The sequence below is a fragment of the Bubalus bubalis genome, chromosome 8 (assembly GCF_019923935.1).
Source record: "Bubalus bubalis isolate 160015118507 breed Murrah chromosome 8, NDDB_SH_1, whole genome shotgun sequence".
NCBI lineage: Eukaryota > Metazoa > Chordata > Mammalia > Artiodactyla > Bovidae > Bubalus > Bubalus bubalis.
Genome location: NC_059164.1, coordinates 32874273 through 32895930, shown reverse-complemented (window position 1 = coordinate 32895930; position 21658 = coordinate 32874273). Strand labels below are relative to the sequence as shown.

Here is a 21658-nt window from a genome sequence, read left to right as displayed (position 1 = left end):
CTGTGTATAGTTTCTTCCCCTTTCTTCAAAGAATTAGTATCACTTCCACGAAGTCTTTCAACTATATTTTGTATTCAAACCAGTTATATAAAAAAAAATTTTTTAAGTAAAATATAGAGGAAAAGTAAGCATTATTGACTTGATTAGTTAAGTTCAAGACGTATATATTCCCGTCTTGACAGCCTTCGTTTGACCTTTACAACTGATGACCACATTCCCACTGTGACCATGTAGTGTGAGTCTACACATACTTATTGGACTCAAGAAATTTCTCAAATCTCATTTCTGAACTCCTCTCATCCCCCTAGTGAGAGAAAAGCAGTGCACAATAAACCAGTTTTATAAACAAATAAAATGAGGTCAGAATCACAAGAGTTGTAACAGGGTTCCGACCACTCATCTTCGAAACTCTCTCAAAACAAAAATTTCTGCCGGGGCGGTTCTCTGGCAGGTTGATGACTATGGGAGCGGTGTCGAGTATTTCCCTTCCTGAGAGCTCCCCGGGGAACGAGCAACCAGCGTGTCAGGGCCGGGCTTTGTAAGGCGTACTGTGCATTGCGGACCACCATCTTCCTACACTCCCAGACCATACATTTCACCAAGAATTGCATCACATGCTCAACAGGTAACACGTCTACGCGCCTACAGCAGGGCGGACCCAGTCAGAAGAGCCACACACACAATTTCCGGCCTTCCTCTGCATTCAGACCCCGCTTTCAAGCCGTTCCACACGGCGGCTCCCTCCGTTCTGTGGCCCTAGGTAATTACGAAAGTCGGCTCGCGAGGGCCAACGGTCCCCGGGCCAAAAGGATCACTACTTAAATTTCCTAGTGTGAGGTAAGGAAAACAACAGACAACAACCCCTACTCTGAGAGAGACCGAAGCTCCAATATCCAGAGACCCTTTTTGGCGCGCCGACTTGGACGGAAGTGACGCAACAGCCGGCGCGCAGGGCCAACCCCAAGGAGAGGAGGCCGGGCAGGGGAGCGTGCGGGGACTGGGGGCGGGGCGCGGCCGTAGCTCCGCTTCCGGTGGCTCGTAGCGCTCGCTCACTCCAGCTGCAGCCACTCTTGCCCGTGGCTGCTTCCTCCATCCTGGTATTTTTTGGAGCCTCCATCCTGGTTCTTCCAAAGTGCCCGGACCCAAAACAGGAAGTAAGTGCGATAGAACCTTCAGGTCCCAACCGCCGCCAGGGCCGCTCCGCCCAGTGGAGTCTGTCCGGCCCCCTTGTTGCCCGCCTGCTCCCGCCGGCCGGCGCCAGCTGCAGGCGCTCTGGCACCGCGGGCGGGGTCGGAGCTGGGCCTTCGTGACGCCGAAGCTGCCGTTCCCGCAAGCTCAGGCCAGGGCCTCCTTTTCGGGGCCGGGCTTGCGGCGGTGGCGTGGGCTGCAGAACAGGGTAGCGAGTTGCGGCCGAGGCACAGCTAGCGATACGGCGGGGGCGGAAAATGGCGGCTTCGGAGGAGCTAAATGGCGCCGGGACCCCTGGGGGTGGGGTGGGCCGAGAGCTTGGCTAGAGAATCGGGCCCGGGAACACGGAAAGTAAAGAAGCCTTCCTAGCTTTCTGGGGGGCGATGGGGAGTGGGGGTTCCTTTCTTATGTTTTTGTTGTCTTTTCGGGGTTTTTTGGTCCAGTGAAGGAGAGGTGGGCTTGGATGAGATTGAGAGAATTGGGGCGGGTCTCGCCCCACCCCACCGCACCTCGTTTTTCCCTCGTATCTTTTTGTGTCTTCACATCTCCCATCTTTGGGGAGATGGCCCAAGGCGGAGGGAATCGGGGTTGCTGGCCGAACAACTCAGGTTGTCAGCCTGAGTCTTTTAGAAAAGGGAAAGATGGGACCTGGAGTGCGGGGAGACAACCCTGAACCGACGGAGAGCAGGAATATGCGCCTGCAAAATAGAAATTGTGTTTTGCCGAAATTCTAGGAAGTTTTTACAATTTGAAATCTTCGTCCTTTGAAATAGATTTTGAGAGTCTTAAGTGAATCTGCGGCGTAGATTTGAGGGTAGAAGTGACGAAATGCTGTTCTATGCAGTTGAATGATACAGCATATGTTTTTAGAATAAAAATAACTTGGTGTAAATAAGGAGAGGTGATAAGTCAATGAAATGTAAAAGGACTCCGTTTCCCTGATTGAATTTAGAAATTCAAATCCAATGGCTATTTTCTCGTAACTTTATTCATCGTTGTGCACCTTCTGACAGTAGGTGAGGCTACTCGTTGGGACTTTTGACAAAAGGCGAATTCTGTAGGATTGCTTTCTAATATTCAGTATTTTACAATAATACCATTTGAAAATGTTTTATCTTCACTGATTTTACCTTTGCTTCGAATTCACGAAAGACAACCATTTATAGCTTTTAAACTCTAGTTGAAGTAAAACATTCTTGCATTATGTTAAAAGTTTTACAAACAGAAAAATGTTTTAGTGAAGGATTTTCGTGTTTTCCCGTTACTTCAGATTTTTTTCCTTTTAGCTGTGGTCTTAAATTTGTGTTTCAAATAACTATCGCTGCATTTTAAAAATATTTAGTGATGTGAATAGTTTACCATCACTTTAACGTTTAAAAACTGGTGATGTTACACCAAAAATTTAGCTTTTTTACTCGGTTGCTGTAGTGGTAAGAGTCATTTATTAGGTTAAGATTTAGAGACCTAGTTAAGGTTCAGGAAAATATTGTTTACGTTCCTTTTCGTTACAAAAGTTGTCAGACTGTAAAATTTGGTGTGAAAATCAAGTTTTTTTCCCTTCATTCACAAGGGACAAAAAATATCTTGATCCTTTCTGAAATTACGTGTTACGAAGAAAAAATGCATTTCTTGTTTTGTGATAATATTATTTTAACCCCCATATACTAAGTTACTTTTATGTGCCACCAAACAAGCTAATTTTTTTTTTTTTTTTTTTTTTTACTATTTTAGTTGATAGGCTCACCCCAAAATATGCTTTTTGGGACTGATCTAGAACCAGCATATTCTCCGTGAATCTCTTTAATTGATTGCAGTTGAGCTAGATGGTGGAGCCAAAATGCTATTGCCCTGTCTTCATCAACAGTTAATCAGTAAGTACTGGGCATTGCATACTTATATAGAACTTTTAAGTCCATAGTTTAAGCAGTTACATAAATATATGCTATATAAACATTTTTCTCTGAGTGTTCAGGTTTTAGAATTATTAGAGGGAAAGCAATCACAAAAGAGTATTGGGGTTAGAATTGGAGCTTTGAAAGCGGAGTATGGCTGGGAAATGGTTACTGGTAGAGAGTTCTATCCCCTCCCCAAAAAAGGTAGTTGTCCTCTTTATAGTCTTTCCCCCCCACCACCCCAAGTTTTCTTCTCTTTACAGGCTTTTTTAAGATGAAGAAAAGTTATTTCGTTTCACCCTCACCGAAGCAGGAGAGAGAAGTATAATTGTAAGGTTAGCTAGACCTTAGTAGTTAATATTGAAGTAAAAACAACGAAAGTAGACCTTACCTTTCTCGCATGTTTACCTTTCTGCTCACTTTATCTAACAACTGTAGACCCTAATTTTTATTAATGTTGTAATAAACGTGTTTCCTGAAAATAATACTGTTTTAAAGTTGTTTTCTTCATGCTCCATCAAGAACGTTGGCTTAAGTTAACATTTGTGACAGTGAATCAGTTAATGTGAACCCAGTGCCTGGTACATTGTTGTTAAAATTTTGAGGGGGTTGGGAAGTGTGTCTTCTTGTAAAAACATCAAAACTTTAAAACAGTAATTAGGAAGAGCTCCAGTTTTTTAACATCATATGTAGCATCTGTTTGGAGAAGGCAACGGCAACCCACTCCAGTACTCCTGCCTGGAAAATCCCGTGGTTGGGGGAGCCTGGTGGGCTGCTGTCTATGGCGTCGCACAGAGTCGGACACGACTGAAGCGACTTAGCAGCAGCAGCATTAGCCTGCTTTCTCAAAGTGGGATTTTCTTTTTTAATAGTTTTCTCTTAACATCATCATTTTTAGCACTTACCCCCCCTCATATAAAAGGATTCCTTAGGAATTGGTATGCTTCTAAATGCTTTGAGTTCCAAAGCCTTTTCTGTCCTCAAATGATATGCAATGACCTGAGAAAATGAAAAACCTACTGCCAAGATTCTTAAGTATGATTAATAACATACAGAGTTATGAAATGTATGTGGTATTTGTTTGCTTTCCTATCTTTTTCTCCCTTCATTTTTTTTTTTCCTTTTGTGAAGAGGATGCTTGTAATAGAAGTCACAAATATGTTTTGTTTTTGATTTCAGAAAGGTAAATGGTAAACTTAAATAAAAGAAGGAGCCTGATTATCGTGTCTTCTTTTTCAAGTTTATGGAAAGATCCCATTCCATGACTGAATAGCAGAAAGTTGTCATGAGAAAGCACACTGGATAGCCCTTTATGAGCAATTTAACTTGTTTTTGTTTGTTTGGTGGGTGGGTGTATGGGAGGGATGTTAACCTTATCCCATTTTTTTAAGCTGTCGTTTTAGTTGTGTGCCATTCTTTCAAGCACCTGGTTGTCAAAAGAATCTTTATTGACCATTAGGTGTTAATGCAGCAAATGAAATGCTTATTAGACTTATTTACTATCCATGTAGTTTTGTATCTGTTGAAGTGTGGTTTAAAAATCAGCTTCAGTGTATTGATATACTTAATCTAAGTGAAAGCGAAATTCCGTGGAATTGTCCAGGCCAGAATACTGCAGCGGGTAGCGTTTCCCTTCTCCAGGGGATCTTCGCGAAGTGAAGTGAAGTCGCTCAGTCGTGTCCGACTCTTTGCGACCCCAGTGGACTGTAGCCTATCAGGCTCCTCCGTCCATGGGATTTTCCAGGCAAGAGAGCTGGAGTGGATTGCCGTTTCCTTCTCCAAAAGATCTTCCCAACCGAGGGATCAAACCTAGGTCCTCCCGTATTGCATGCAGATTCTTTACCAGCTGAGCCACAAGGGAAGCCCAGAACTGACTCTGCAACCCCATGGACTAACACTCCAGGCTCGTCTGTTCATGGGGATTCTTCAGGCAAAAATGCTGGAGTGGGTTGCCATGCCCTCCTCCAGGGCATCTTCCCAACCCAGGGATTAAACCCAGGTCTCCTTCATTGCAGGCGGACTCTATCTTCTGAGACACCAGGGAAGTCTGAAAGTTGCCAGGTCGTGTCCAACTCTTTTTGACCCCATGGAATTCTCCAGGCCAGAATACTGGAGTGGGTACCTTTCCCTTCTCCAGGAGATCTTCCCAACCCAGGGATTGAACCCAGGTCTCCTGCATTGCAGGTGGATTCTTGACCAGCTGAGCCACAATATTTAGTATTGCCTGGAGAATCCCCATGGACAAAGAAACCTGGAGGGTTAGATATTTATATTTACATACACTGTAGAGTGATAATTTAATGTACTCCCTTTAAAGAGCTTCTCATGATGCTTTACATAAAGGACTCAGTTTTGAATGGACGAAATCTTAAAATGTAGCCAAATACACATTATATTAGCTCTTAAATAATGCACTGGGTGAAAGACATTTTTGCTTTTTAATAAATGGTATGATTATATTGCCAAACAAGGTATAAAGTGGTGCACCATGAAATGAATGATTACTACCAAGTAATTTTCTTTTACTTTAATAATGTCACTGTTTCCATTGGTTGGTAATTGAAGTCAACATCTTAAACAATTAAAGCCTATTATAATAAATCCCAGTAATATCTTTTTTGACATTTTATGGTACACAGTCATTACCTTAAAACAAAGCCATAATGAACATTAGTTAGCTACCATAATTCAGTATGCCTTATGTTCATGTACAGCTCTGCTTCTCACACTTTCCACTAAGTATAAAGAACAAATCCCCAGGGGCCTGGGACCGTAGTTCAGAGCACTCAACATCAACCATGAAGTGTTCCCCATTCCTATTTTTAATAAAATCATTATTTAAGATGTTATTCTGTGGTGGTGTCTGTTTTCCAACATCCTTCTATGTACCTGTGTTCAGGATGTAGGAATTTGTTACCTATTCTCTTCCACTAAAACTTTGTATTTAGCAGATTTTTCATTCTTTCAAAATAAAAATTCTAAAACATTTTTTAAATTATTATATGTTACTAAGAAAATCCCCATATAAGCATTTCCTAAGGTGTTAGTTATCTATCACCAGGTTTCATAGTGGCCAAAACAGTCTATAAGAGCAAGACCTTGGAAAAAAAAAAAATGTTCAGTAATAGGTTAATGCTTAGATAAGTTTGGGTACTATGCACCCAAATAAAGCACTATGAAAGAGTTAACTAGTAATATTGGAAAGTAAGTGCAAAAAAGTTACAAAAGATGTAATAGGTATTATTTAAAACAATAAACATCACAAAAATTTGGAAGATCATCACACAGAGAAGAGTAAAATGAGTGATTTTCTTATGTTGGGACAGGAAAAAACACATTTGAAAACGGAATGTGTCCTTACTGCCTTATTAGTTGGATTATGCCAAAAACTTTGTCTCAGCTAATGTTTCTCAGTCTGCCTCATCCAATAAAATTTTGGTGCTTTTATGTTCTGTAGCTTGCCTGATTTCCTGCTATAAAACTATTGTATTGTTTTTCATGCCATGTAGTCTCATCCCGTCTTGCAATGTGGAATGACAACTTCAAGATTCAAGGGTCACCAAGTGTTAACTCTGCTTCTCATGATCTCCACTAATATTTGATACCCTTCCCACCTTAAACTTGAGTACTGTGCTTGGGAATCAATGACATTTTTCTACAAAACTAAGAAGAAATGCCACTTCTTGGTTTGATCTAGTTTTTAGAAGATTTGATACTTAGTTTTAAGTTGCTCAGTTGTGTTCAACTCTTGGCAATCCCATGGACTGCAGCACGCCAGGCTTCCCTGTCCATCACTAACTGCCGGAGCTTGCTCAAACTCATGTCCATTGAGTTGGTGATGCCATCCAACCTATCTCATCCTCTGTCATCCCTGTCTCCTGCCGTCAATCTTTCCCAGCATGAGGGTCTTTTCCATGCTCAGTAAATCTTTAATCCTGTTTTCTGTTGATGAGCAGGCTGTGTTCCCTCCCTGTTTTTTGGCCTAAGGCCAAACTGTCGACCCAGACTCCTGGACAGTCACAGGCAAGTCACAGCCTGTTGCATAGTTCTGTTACAGGAGGTTGCCATCCGTTGCACCATAGAGCCACTGAGCAGACGACCCACAAGCTGCAGAACAATTATACCAAAGAAAGTCTCGCAGTGTTAAAGTTCTAGGACCCACAACAAGATTTCCCAACCTGGGGATCTGAGAACCCCCAGGGAATTTGACTTCGGAGGCCAGTGGGATTCGTTTACAGAGCTTCCACAGGACTGGGGAAACATTGTTGGAGGGCACAAAATCTTGTGCGCACCAGGGGAAGGGAGCAGTGTGTCCCTACAAGAGAGTGATAAAGATACTTAACTGCCTAGTAAATCAGGACAATTATGTAGGTTTAATTGATGGAATAATAGTTTAAGATAATCCAGTGAATAAACGACATCGATACAAAAATGGAGTAGAATGAAGGGCTCATTTCCTTAAATTGTATGTTAAATAACAGATCCAAGAGTAGTGGGTTTTTTTGGTTTTACATTGAGTAGGGTCATCATGTTCATTGGAAGCTATAAATGTAAACAAATACGTTTCTCATTTCAATGTAAGTACACGTAAGTATTATAAATGTTCTGTACCACATTTCAGGTATTCTTGTTTTTACTGAAGTATTGTTTCAGATGCCCCCCAAATGATGGAAGCATGCCAAAATGCCATGTCACCAATTAAAAATGGATGTTAAAACTTTTTTCAAGTTCTCACGGTTGGTAAAACAGTACATATAGTATAACCCATTTTAGAGAAAGAAGGGAAGATCTAAATGGGATGACAGTGTGTGTTTATTTGCCCACAAAATTTGATACTAGATATATTGCTGATACATGTCCCTGATAAACCAAGTGGAGAATGGGTTTTCAATTCAGGTATAGTCTCATGCATAATGAATTACAATACATAGCACTAAATTACTCACCTTTGTACCTTACTTTCATAAGTTGATTTATTCACCAGTATTTTTCATTTAGTCTAATAGTCCTAAGATACGGATGTATTCTTCCTATAAATAACAGCTATCTTGATTCTACCATCGGTAGTATCTACTCCCTCTACTTAACTTGCTAAACCTTGTAGACCTGTTTTGCATTACCTTCTGTATTTAAAGTTCTCTGTATCCCAGTAGATGACCAGTGTTCTAAGCATTGCCCAGTCAAGTAGTCACTTCTCCATCTTATCCTCTAAGCAGTATTTAACAGTCTACTGACTACTTAGTGCTCCTTGAATCTCTATTTTCCTCCTATATCCTGGCTGGTCTTTCTCAGTCTTCTTTACTTGTTTGTGTATTGCTTGACTTTCCAGTAATACTGGACTATCTTCTAACTTCTCTAGTTGATCTTATCTTTACAGTTTGCATGCCACTAACTCATTTATCATTATATAATTCTTACCTGTTGAATTACAGCTTCCAACTGGTAACTTGACATCTTCGTTTGGGTGCCTTATATCTTAATTTGTTAGTATTAATAGTAATAAAATACTTAATAAAAAATATTTTAGTGCCCCAAAACTCAGCTATTCAAGCCAGAAGCCTAGGAATCATCTTGAAGTAGCTCCTTTCAGCAAATCTCCTTTCTTAATCTTTCAGCAAATCTTGTCAACACTGCCTCCAAAATAAATCCTCTGTCCAGACTCCTTCCTTTCATTTCTGCCACCTATTCTAAATGACTCATTTCTTGGACAACTGCTTGTCTCCTGACTTACTCCCTTATCTGTCCTCCATGTTGCAATCTGAATGATCTTTTTAAAATGTAAATTATGTTTCCCAATTTAAAACAGTCCAAGAATTTGTAAGGCCTTGTGAAATGTGCCCCTGCCTTTTCTTCCAGTCTTAAATTCAGCCACTCTCCCTCTTGCACAAAAACCTCTGCATAGTGGCTTTCTTTTGTACTCCACTCCCACCCATCTGAGTCAGGTCCCACCTTGAAGACTTGGCTATTAATCTGTTGGCTGGCTTGCAGTCATGCACTTGAAATGGTGAAATGTATCTCTTCATCTTGCTGTTGAGGCAAGGTAAAGTAGCCACGGAGATAAGGTTCAGTATCTGTAGTATGATAGTATTTCTGTAAAGTATATGTAACAGGGAGGGATGTGTGTGTTATTCACTCAGTTGTGTTCAACTCTTTGTAACCCCATGGACTGTAGCCCTCCAGGCTCCTCTGTCTGTGGAATTCTCCAGGCAGGAATACTAGAGTCGGTTGTCATTTCCTCCTCCAGTATATCTTCCCAACTCAGGAATCAAACCCAGGTCTCCTGCATTGCAGGTAGATTTTTTACTGTCTGAACCACCAGGGAAGCCCCAGGGAGGGATATATATTTTCTTATATAAAGTAACTGGAAGGAGGCATGAGAAATCAACAGCATTCTTTACCTCCATGAAAGGGATCTAGGTGACTGGGGAACTAGAGTGGAAAGGAGGCTTCACCATTACCTTTGAATTTTGAACCATGTAAATCTGTTACCTAAAAAAGAAAATTAGAGGAGTTTCTTAAATAATAAATGCAGACCATGTAGCTCTAACTACAAGAAGGGGAAAACCCCAGGAAAATGAGTCAAGAGCTTATATTTTGGGGTTTTAAAAAAGTAGCAACTGTCCTAGAGAGTCACACATTGGGAATGTGATATATATTTGTTGATGGAACAGATAAGCTAATTAATTTGTAAAGCAGTGTAGACCCATTTACTCATCTCCAACATGAATTACCAAACTTTTAAAAATGAACCTAGATTCCTGCTTTAAAGCTAGTACACTCTTTGGGATCACCTCAATTTTTATAATACAGATTATCAAGAATGATAAAGTTCCTATCTAGCTATTTCAGACTCCCTTTTCCATGTACCATTGTCACTTTTTCTCAGTTTTAGATTAACTTGGGTCCTGAGATCACATTCATTAAAATGCTAAGCCAGTAACAAATTTGCACTCATCAAATGAAAGATTGTGCTTTTTTGTTTGTTTTTACTTTGTTGTTTCTTTTTTAATAAAAATACTGGCAAGGTTACCAGGAGTAGAGTTTACATCTAAATGGTTGGAATATAAATTTGCACATCCTTTCTGTAAAATAGACTGCAGTATGATTTAAAAGTTTATTTTATCATATTCTTTGATCTAATAACTTTTTTAAAGCGTACAGAAAAACCTCGGTTTAATACCTAGCTTGGCTTCCTTCACAGTTTTCAATGCAGGATATAAAAGTGCTTCTATGATATAGTCTCATAAACATGTTGAGAGTGAACTATAATTTTGGAAAGTTTATGGATGGTTTTAACTTTTTTTAACATTTCATTTTTCCATCTTCTGGAGTAGGTACAAACCAGATTTTAAGAAGTTTTTAATGGATTCAGAAATGAGAACAACACGAAATATATTAACTGACTGAATGTTTCTCTAGCAAGATCTGTACCTGTTGCACTACAGACTCATTTATGTATACCAGTTCTCAAAGATACCTATCCTGGAGAGGAGTTCTAATTAGAATACTGCAAAAATGAGAAATTTAATTATTGGTTTTGCATCCCCTTAAACCTAAAATCTTACTGTGTTTTTTAGTTTTTGGTTGATCCTTTGGGGTGAAGATGAGAATCCTATTAAAAAATCCTTTAAAAATCAGTCAATTCAAATTTCATAAATTTCACATTGCATTGAAAAGTTTGTTTATAATTTACATTTTCTGGCCTGATTGTTTAGGATTTCTTTTTCCCACAAATCCCTAGGCAGAGTTAACAGATAGTGTATGGTTTTTAATACTCTAAGATGAAATATAGTACTACATATTAAAAAAGGTGCTGATTATTACAAAGAAAAAAATAACAGTTATTGGTAATACTTGTGGTACTGGTGGTTAGTATACACCCTGGATCGAGTTACATGTACCCAGGTCTACAGTTCATAGAACCACTGGTATAGTTCAACTTGTTTTTTCCAAGAAAGCTTGACTGCCTAATGGACAACTTAGGTTGAGAAACCACATGTAAACTGACTTAGTAGGCATAGGATCCTGTCATTTCTGTTCTTCACTGGAGAATAGTTTTAGAGGCTGATTTCCAAAAGCTCTACTTAAAGAATTCTGGGTTGGTCCTTCTTCTTGTACTTGAGACATCACAGAGGCTAGAAGCAAAATTATAATCAGCATACTGCTAGCAGACAGTTGTTTGTTCTCAGTAAGTGTTATTGTGTAATGCTATTACTTTTTCAGAGTGTTGCAGAGGTAGGAACATGGGGGAGAAACAATCTGGATAACATGAAAGTGATGCTGGTGGCTAAGGGAAAGCATCTGGATTCTGTGGGAAGGGCTATAGCTGATCCATCTGTTTTCTAGGTAAGCATTCCTTTGTTCTGGGTACCTCACCTCATGATTTGCAAATTTTCATCATAACTAAATCATGGTCTCCATTTATCTTTAATTTGGAAATGACATCTTTGACATTGTAAAATGAATGATGTCCTTCTAAAACAGTAATTTGTATAGTAAAACTTGAATAAATCACTAGATCTTCACCAAGTAAATGTTAATAGTTCTTCAGTTTTTCTGCCAAGGAAAAATGCATTTGTGTAAGTGGCAATTATATGTATAGACAAATATCTTACATATAGGAACCAAATAAATATTGAATGATTAATTTGAAACACATCAAGGCTTACGTCCTCTGTATTATTTAGTTGGAGGCTTCCCAGATGGCTCAGCTGGTAAAGAATCTGCCTGCAATGCAGGAGACAAGGGATCGATCCCTCAGTCGGGAAGATCCCATGGAGAAGGGAATGGCAACCCACTCCAATTTTCTTGCCTGGAGAATCCCCTGGACAGAGGAGCCTGGCGGGCTGCAGTCCGTGGGATTGCAAAGAGTCGGATACGACTGAGCGACTAATACTAGACTACTAGACTAGACTGTGGACCAGACCAAAATTGAGTGTTGAGACAAGAACTTCATTGAACATTACAAGGTAAGCCCAAAGACTTCAGTTAGGCCACTGATTACAACTCAGTGCATTTCCACCTGTCAGCCATGACATACTGCAATTAAAGCACTGATCATTCAGTTTGTCTAAACAAAAAAAATAAGTATAAAATAATAGGTAAGACAGTTCTGTATTTCAAAAGAAGGGCTAGCTCCATGTCTATTAGAAAAACAGTTTGGTCAATAATAGATATATGTACTTGTTCAAAATTATTAAAAAAGAAACAATTATTTAGTGTTCATATTTTTCAGATAATAATAAGCTTAAATACTTGTAAAAAATGTTTCTCTTAATCTAATTCTTAGATTAAGAGAAAAGTTGTGCTGGATCTTCTGCTAAAGAATCAGAAATTATTAAACATATGTCTGAGTATATCACAGAGCTGCCAACTAAAAAAAGTGGTGAGAGTTTTGCTCATATGTCAGACAACTTGGAATAGACTATCTTTCATTGGATGTTATAAAAACAGCTCTTTAAAAAAAAAAAGTAAATGCTTTAAGTTTTTAATTAATCATTGCATTTTAGATTGTTGCAGATTATTATAACTAATTCTAAGTAATTGGTATAAACTTCTGAAAGACAAATTTTGAAACTTGAACCATCATTGCAATTTCACACAAAGAATACTGTAGGCAGATATATTTGGAGAGGGCTATTTTATGTTCATATTTGGAAATAATTTTTTTAAACCTTAATCTGAAACCTATTCTTTTACAGATTTGAGTATGAGCACAGTTGAAGAGGATTCTGACACAGTAACAGTAGAAACTGTGGACTCTGTGACTTTGACTCGGGACACAGACGGGAACCTCATTCTTCATTGCCCTCATAATGGTAGGAAAAGCTGCAGACATATAAATCTTTTTGGATTTCTGGATTTCATGTCACCTTTAAACCTTATTACTCAGTTTAGTCTAGAACAGTAGAAAAGGAGGTTATTTCTTAGAAAACCTTAAATCATGTTTATATTTTTAAAATATACTTTGTATATTTTTTTAATTTACCATAAATTTTGATCTTTATGAATCTTGTAGCTATTTTATAAGTAGAATTTGTTGAATCTCTAATGATGGATTAACTATAATACACTTCCTCTTTGACACCATTTGATACCAGCAGTATATATAGTACATTAGAAAATGTAGAAATAATCCTGCCAATGAACATAGAAGAATTTTTTTTGTTTAGAACCTGTGTTAGAGAATTTTACATGACTGAATAGGACTTAATATCATCTGTAATGAACTAAAATTCAGTTGACTTGAGGCTTGTGGTTTTGTTGTTTCTCTACCTGTTCCGTATTTATATTTATTTTGCTTTTTAAGTTTATCCTTGTTCAGCGTAGGTTCTGTGTTCTTTTTCACTTAGTACTTAATCCCTGGGTTATTTCATTCAAATCTGTGGTTTTAATTTCTGCATAGCTACTACAGTGATTTAAACCTCTCTTTATTGTGAATTCTGTTTCTCATAGGCACCTTAAATTTCACATGTCTCAAACTATGTCTCAGGTCCCCTTTCCTTTGTTCAGGTTCTCATTTCTCACCTGAGTAGCCTTTTAGCCTATCTCTAACCTCTAATTTATCCTTCAAACTGCTGGTGATTGTGGTCATGATTCAATAGTACATGAAAGCTTTTTTTTTAAAAAATAAGCTTCCCCGGGATTTTTAGAATATAATTCAGGTTCTTTAATTTGGCACATAGGCCTCCCATCATCTCAGCTTTCTTTCCAGCTTCATTTCCTGCCACATTTCATTTATCTGTGTTCCAGCAGTTCACAACTGTTATTTTCCTAACTTACTGTAAGCTTTTCATACCTCAGTATCACTCCACGTATTAATCCTACTGCCAGTGATAATCATTTTCCCCTGGCTTCTATTTCTTTTTGAAATTCAAGACACCTTTTCTAGAAACCGCCCTTCACCTCCAGAAATTAAATGCTTCTCTGCTCATATAACAGCCTCTTCATTCCACCTTCATCGTTCTTATTAAACTATTTTGAAATTATATTAATCTCCACTGTACTACGAGCTCCTTGACAGTCAGGGTGTCTCTCATTGTTCTGCTTCTCGAACTTGAGAGGCAGTTTGAGGAGCAGAACTTCTGATGGTAGGTATTCAGTAAATATTTGTGAGTAATTAAATAACCAGTCTTTATCTTTATGTGTGAAATAATCTAGAAAGCCAGGTAATCACAGCACAAAAGTGTGATGTTTTAGAAAGTGCCACCTTGGTTCCTGGTTCCTTGTCATAAGAAGTGGAACTGAGGTAGGTGTGTTAAGGGCAGTGAGTCTCATTGCACAGCTATCTTTTTCTGACTTAGCAAATTAATAAGATTATTTTACATTCATTACTTGTGGAAGATTTTGTTTCCTCCTTTTTGATTTGAAGATTTCTGAGATTTTTTGTTCTTGTTTTATTTCATTAGAAGCTGATGAAATAGACTCAGAAGATAGTACTGAACCTCCACATAAAAGGCTTTGCCTGTCTTCTGAGGATGATCAAAGTATTGATGATTCCACTCCTTGCATATCCGTTGTTGCACTTCCACGTAAGTCATTGTATTAACATAGAGCTTCCCTTCTGAATCAGAATTCACATTGCAAGAGATTAAACTGGCATTTCAGTTTAACCCATCAGTTGGACCCATTATTTTTCTCCTTGTTTAATCAAAAAACCTCCTTTAATCGGCTCTTAATGAGTGCTTATTTATGTGCCAGGCATGGCTCTACATACTTTTGCTATATTGCCAAGTTTAATCTCTCAAGCTTTTATTTTAATTGACCCCCCATCTGAGAGTCTTTTTAGACATTTTTTTCATAATCATGCTCTCCCACATGAAATTATAATTTCAGTATCATTGTTGTTTTGTTTTTAATGTACTATGTGTATGTATGTATGTCCTTGCTTTCTTAATAAAGAGAGTAAGGTTTTTTCATCTCCTCTCCGAAGAAGCATATTCACCCTCATTGAGAAGGCTTTCTCTAGAGGAGGTATTTTTATCCTTATGTTATAAATGAGAAAACTAAGATACAGAGAGGTTAATAACTTGTCTAAGGTCTTACCCAGGCATTCTGGTTCTTGTAGTTTATGTTCTTTTTATGAGTTATATGGATAAATGGAAAGTAGAAGCCTGATAAGTTTATTCTAAGAAAGTTCTTAAAATGTTTATATTCCAAGATCATTTAGAATACACTGGATTCTAAGCAGGTGTAGTATTTTGGATGAAATACTGTTGGTGAAAGACTACAGCACATCAACTGTAATGTTAGATTATATTTCTCATTAGTTTAGCAAAGAATATGGAATCTGTTGAACCGTGGTGGCCCTCCAAGGCTGGAGTAGATATCTCAGTCCCCGATAATGAGGTTCGGGCCCAGGGCTATTGGTGACGCACTCTGCACAGAGGAGGGTATTGCCATATCCAAGAACTTCCAGGGGAAGAGAACTAAGACTGGGTTTTCATTGTCAAAAATCATGTCTTCATAAGCAGATATGTATTTTGTATTTGGAGTTAATTGCTTATTAAACTGAGCAGAAAAGTATCGTATTAATTGTAGTCACCATGCTGAACATTACATCCCCAAGATATAAAATAAAAATATTTAATTAAGTCAGAATTTTTGCATGATTATCTTGATGTAAATTTTGACCTCTTACTTAATTTGGTTAGAGTGCCTTGAATGTGATTGTAGGTTTGATCTACACTTGATATTTTGTTCTATTTTATGGAGTAAGACTAAATCCTTCACATACTCGTTCACTTACCTGGATAAGATAATATGAATGTGTTGACATGAAAGGCCATGAACTGTTTGATGTTGGGTCATAGCATCACTGTGTAAAGAGGACAGTCTGGAGCCTAATTTATAGTAAGACTGAATTTATGAGGCGTGGCTTTAAGTTCCCTGGACTTGTAAGAACTTTGTTGATAAAAATCAACTTAGGAAAGTTTTTACATTTAAAAAAGTCCCAAAAGCATGAAGTCCTATATCCATCACAATCTGGGACCAGTTAAATGGGCAAGTCATTTATGCTGGACTTCATGAAGATGAATATTAATTTTAAAATTTTAACTTTAGTTTTAATATTGAGGTTTTCTTTAGATGCTTTATAAAACTGATTAACATTTATCTGTCTGAGCCTTAAAAGTTCTCTTAACTCTCGTGTTAATCAGTGTAGATCACTTGCTGCTACTTTTTGCATTCATTTACACACATTTACTTCATTACCTATTCATCGTTAAAACTCTTGGAGTTTCTCTGGTAGCTCAGTGGTAATATGCCTGCCAATGCAGGAGACACGGGCTTGATCTCTGGTCCAGGAAGATCCCACATACCATGGAGCATCTAAGCCTGTGCACAACTACTGAACCCACATGCCACCAACTGCTAAAGCCTGTGTACCCTAGAGTCTGTGCTCCCCAGCAGGAGAAACCACTGCAATAAGAAGCCTGCACACCACAACTAGAGAAAAGCCCTGAGCAGCAATGAAGTCCCATCTCAGCCATACATGAATACATAAAATTATTTAAAAATACAACTCTTGTGATTATTCATTTAGATGATCGTTGGAGTTACTTATGCCTCTGATTCCCTTTGTTCTTCATGCTGCGTTATTTGTCATTCCCATACCACTCTCGCTATTGTACATATAACTGGAGTCTGTTTGTATCCTACTTCAGACTTTGTTTTCCTGCCACTAATTCCTGTCTTTGCAGTTTACTTTCTCTAATACTTCTGCAGTCCTTTGCCCCAGTGGGACCCATTAACCTTAGCACTTTGCAGTTATTTCTTCATCACTCGTTTTCTTGTTTCCTTCACCTAGTTTGTTTTTATGGTAAATCATTATAATTTCTGTCTTGCATTTACCCTGAGATCCTTTTTTCTTTCCTTCACCTCACCTTTCTTTAATGAAACCACAACCCTGGTTCAATTTGTCTGCCTATTTATGACTATACCAGTATAGTTAATTGAAAAGGATTGGAGGAGAAAAGCACGAGTAAGCTGACTGCTCTCGCTTTAAATTTATGATCATTAAATGGGTTCCTTATGTTGCATCCCAGTCATACCATACTTATCTGGTATTCTTTCTCCCACTCTAAGATGGCTGTTTCATACATTCTGAAACCTCCAATACTTCTTCCACATTTTTAACTCTTAACTGATACCCTTGCTTCCTACTTTACTGAGAAATTTAAGTGGCCAGAAAATAGTTTCTGTAAGTTTCCACTACTACTAATGTATTTACAAACCGACTTGTATCTATGTCCATGTGGTCTTGTATTTTCACCCAGCGAAAGCCAACCCTTCAGTATACCAGATCCCATCCCTTTTGCCTACCTAAGGACATAGTTGCAGGAATTCTCTCCTTTCTCTTCTGAATCAACAGTTTTTTTTTGTTGTCTTCTGGATCATTCCCATCAGCGTTACAAAAATACTATAGTTTCTTCTTTAAAATAAAATGTCCTGTTAGCTCACTTTGGGCTCCCATTTAGTTTCTCTACTTCCCTTTAGAACAGAAGTACCTTGAAAGAATTGCCTATACTTGCCTCCATTTCTAATTCCTTTGTTCCATAAGCCCACTCCAATCAGTCTCTCAGCTTTTAATGCTATACTATAAATGTTGTCTCCAGAGACTTTCTTTTTTCTTCTTTTTTTTTTTTTAAGTTTTTTTCCAGAGACTTTCTTGTTGCTAAATCCAGTGGTGATTTTTTTTTAGTCTTTGTCTTACTTGATCTCCCCACATTTTTTATCACTCCTGTCTGAGACTTCTTGTCACTTGGCTTCCAGGGAATGCATTTCTCTAGTTTTCTCTCTGTCCATTTCTTCTTAGTCTCTTATGCTGACATGTCCACATCTCCCCAGCCTCTAAATGAGGAGTACCCAGGATTCAGTCTTAATTGCTTTTGTTTTCTGTTTTTACTCCCTAGAATTTATGCTTTTAAATCCCCCGAGTTATTCCAGGCCATACCTCTCTTAACTCCAGATGTTGAGTGGGTTTAAACATCTAGTATGTTTAAAACTGAGCTACATTTTTAAACTTGCTGCTTTCTAAACCCTTCCTCCCATTTCATTATTGGTAGGTACATTCTTCTAGTACCTCAGGTAAAAAACTTTTTTTTTAATTCCATTCTTGACATTTTATTTTCTTTCTTATTTGGTTTATCTGCATGCCCTTTTGGCTCTACCATCAAAATATATCCGCAATTTGAACTACTTATCACCCTCACTTGCCTTCACTCTAGTCCAAGTCACCGACACCTCTTACCTAGTAATAGATTATTGGCTTAGCTTCTTCACTCATCTCCTTCCAGCTAGGGCTGCCCTTCGGGCTATTTTCCCCTTAGCAGCCAGGGAGATCCTGTTAAAGAAAAACTCAGTTTATATCACTCCTCTGCTCTAAATCTTACTATGGTCACCTTAGTGGAAGAGAATTAAAGCCAAAGTCTTCATTTACAGTGGCCTTGGAATCCCACACAATATCTTGTTTGGTCTACTCTGGCCACACTGTCTTTGCTGTTCCAGCAAGCACTCAGAACCTTTTTGCACTTGGCTTTCCATCTGCCTTAAGTGCTATCTCTCAAGATAGCTTCATGACTAGCCCTTTTCCTTGCTTTGTTCCAAATCCTGGTTACTTTTCCTGGCATCCTATTTAAAATTTCAAACACTTGGCCCCACTACCAACACATTTCCCATACTTCATTTTTTCTCCTTAACACTTTTCCAACATAATACTGTGTAAATTTTGTCTTCCCCCTAGACTCCAAGTGCCTTGAAGGCAGAATTTTGGGGTTTTTTTGTTTATTGTTGTCTCTCCATTGCCCAGAACAGTACCTCGCATGTATTAGGTGCACTGCTGCTGCTGCTGCTAAGTCACTTCAGTCGTGTCCGACTCTGTGCGACCCCATAGACAACAACCCACCAGGCTCCCCCGTCCCTGGGATTCTCCAGGCAAGAACACTGGAGTGGGTTGCCATTTCCTTCTCCAATGCAGGAAAGTGAAAAGTGAAAGTGAAGTCGCTCAGTCGTGTCCGACTCTTTGTGACCCCATGGACTGTAGCCCACCAGGCTCCTCCGTCCATGGGATTTCCCAGGCAAGAGTACTGGAGTGGGGTGCCATTGCCTTCTCCGTAGGTGCACAATGGATACTCGTTAAGCAAATATATTTGTATGTATACCACATACACTTAGGTGTGTGGATGTATTGGTGAGGAATATGTTAAGAAATTAGATGATCACATCCTAGTTCTTTGGGTACATTTTTTAATAATTAGGACCTGCTTTTATTACTCTGGAGATGAACTGTTCTTTTTCTTGAAGTTTCAGAAAATGATCAGAGCTTTGAGGTGACCATGACTGCAACCACAGAGGTGGCAGATGATGAGATTACTGAGGGAACTGTGACACAGATCCAGGTATAGTAAGTCTTTGTACCACTGCAAGAAGATTATCCTTTGTACATAACCTTAGGTGATAAAATGATGAGAATAGATTCTGTCTGACAATATGCGTGAGTGCTGCGTCTCTTCATTCACATCTGACTCTGCAACTCCATAGACTGTAACCTGCCAGGCTTTCTGTCCATGGGATTCTCCAGGCAAGAATACTGGAGTGGGTTGCCATGCCCTCCTCCAGGGGATCTTCCCGACCCAGGGATTGAACCAGTCTCTTATGCCTCCTGCATTGTCTGGTGGGTTCTTTTCCTCTAGCTCCACCTGGGAAGCCCTGAGTCTGAAAAAGTAGCAATCACAGGATGGAAGTAAGACCCTGCATATATGAGTCTCAGAATTGTAAACAACAATAGAATTTTAAAGCTGATTCCTTGTAGAGTGGTTCACATCTGTTGAACTAATGCATATGCATTCTTTATCTCCCTAGAGTGATCTCTTTTGAGCTGTTAAATAACTTTAAATTTTATCTACCAGTTATTTGAGATATTGATTGGGATATAAAACTTTTTAAAATAAGCTTTACCCAGCAGTTATCTGTAGTGACTGATTTAGAAAGATTCCATGTGTTCTCTGCCCTAATGTGAATGAAAGCTGGTCATCTCAAGTACATTTTAACTATAACAGTGGTAGTCTCAGTTCCTTTTGATAACCTGTACAACTAGATAGATTTTACCGTGTGTTGAGGTTAAATAATTAGCCTGTTTTCCTATATGAACTTCTTTAATTGTCTTGTGTTATTTCTGCCAAAAGTAGTCATCATTCTTAGCTCTCTTCAGTGGCCAGCAGCTTAAATCTGTTTTACTTGTAAGTTTATTTCTGGCTGATTGTTCTTTTGCTCTGTCTCTTCATTTAATAAAATACTTTTTAGCAGACAATAGAGACATCGTACCATTATTTTTCTTCTGCGAAGCATCATAATAACCCTTCTTCATTACGAAGTAGGTACAAGTTGATACATATCAGGGACTAAGGATGTTTCAGAAGGATGTACTGTGAATTGCAGTGAGGAGCTTGAGAGCAGTTCCAGAATAACAGGATTTCCAGAGAAGCGATATGCTTCAGATGTGCTCTAATATGCTTCAGACATCTTTGAGGCAAGCTGGGGAATTTGGACAGAAATTTTTCTAAATCCTCAGAAACAATAGGGCACATTCTTCAAAATGGATCTTGCAGGACTTCCTGGTGGCCCAGTGGTTAAGAATCCACTTGCCAGTGCTGTAAACATGGGTTCCATCACTGGTCCAGGAAGATCCACATGCAGAGGAGCAGATAAGCCATTGCACCACAACTGCTGAGCCTGTGCTCTCGAGCCCGTGCTCTGCAGCAAGAGAAGCCGCTGCAGTAAGAAGCCTGTGCACGGCAACTGGAGAGCCAAAAGAAAGAAAAACTTTTTTAAACAGTTCTTGTCAAATTCATTTGTAGTGTTGTCTCACTTCCATTTTTAGCATGTTGAAAATAACTATATACATATGTCTCATTTGGTTTACAACCTAGTTATTATCAGACTGATCAGTGGCAATGTACACAAGTTTTAGGGTTGTTTTGTTTAGATTATTTCTGAAGAGTTAATGAGTTACAATCTAATACTAACCTCTTGGTTTGTTATTACCATTAATTTCTAATGTTTTTTTAAATAACATTAGGTTGGGAGTGAAAGCACAGTTTAAAGTTCAGAAATAGTGTGCTTTTTTGCTGTGCCCTTTGTGGCAAACTAGGTGTAGTTATTGGACCTAGTTTAGCAGCGAATGCCCCCTTGTCCCATTCCAGTGGTGGGACTAGCTTGAAAAACAATTAGGAACTAAAATAAACTTCCCATGTATGTAGTACATTGTGGTTGCAAGAGGCATTTAGTGAGTGAAATACTTATTTTCAGATTTTTAAACCTGTATATATGATAATTAAGAAACCCAACAACCAGTTCACAAAGACTTCATTTAGAAAAAGCAACAGTAAGTTAAACAAAGCCTCAGTAACTTGAAAAGATTTATGTATAAAGTAGGAAAGTGGCTGGTGCTAAGTTGCTTCAGCCATGTCCAACGCTATACACTATAGCCAACCAGGCTCTTCTGTCCATGGGATTTTCCAGGCAAGAATACTGGAGTAGGTTGCCATGCCCTCCCCCTAGGGATCGTCCCAACCCAGGGA

At 38.7% G+C, this 21658-nt stretch overlaps 1 protein-coding gene across 8 annotated transcripts in view; it reads left to right on the top strand.

Annotated features, from left to right (window-relative positions):
* Window positions 1-973: 973 nt before the first annotated feature.
* DMTF1 (cyclin D binding myb like transcription factor 1) overlaps window positions 974-21658 on the top strand; it is a 49712-nt gene continuing 29027 nt past the window's right edge. For 2 of the 8 annotated variants that reach the window (XM_044946565.1, XM_006049535.3), the window contains exons 1-6: window positions 975-1154; window positions 2920-3059; window positions 11304-11426; window positions 12782-12898; window positions 14489-14611; window positions 19383-19477. In XM_044946565.1, the coding sequence (XP_044802500.1) occupies window positions 12790-12898; window positions 14489-14611; window positions 19383-19477 (327 nt within the window). In that variant the 5' untranslated portion in view covers window positions 975-1154; window positions 2920-3059; window positions 11304-11426; window positions 12782-12789. The other 6 variants (XM_044946566.1, XM_044946564.1, XM_044946563.1 and 3 more) reach the window with 6 other exon arrangements.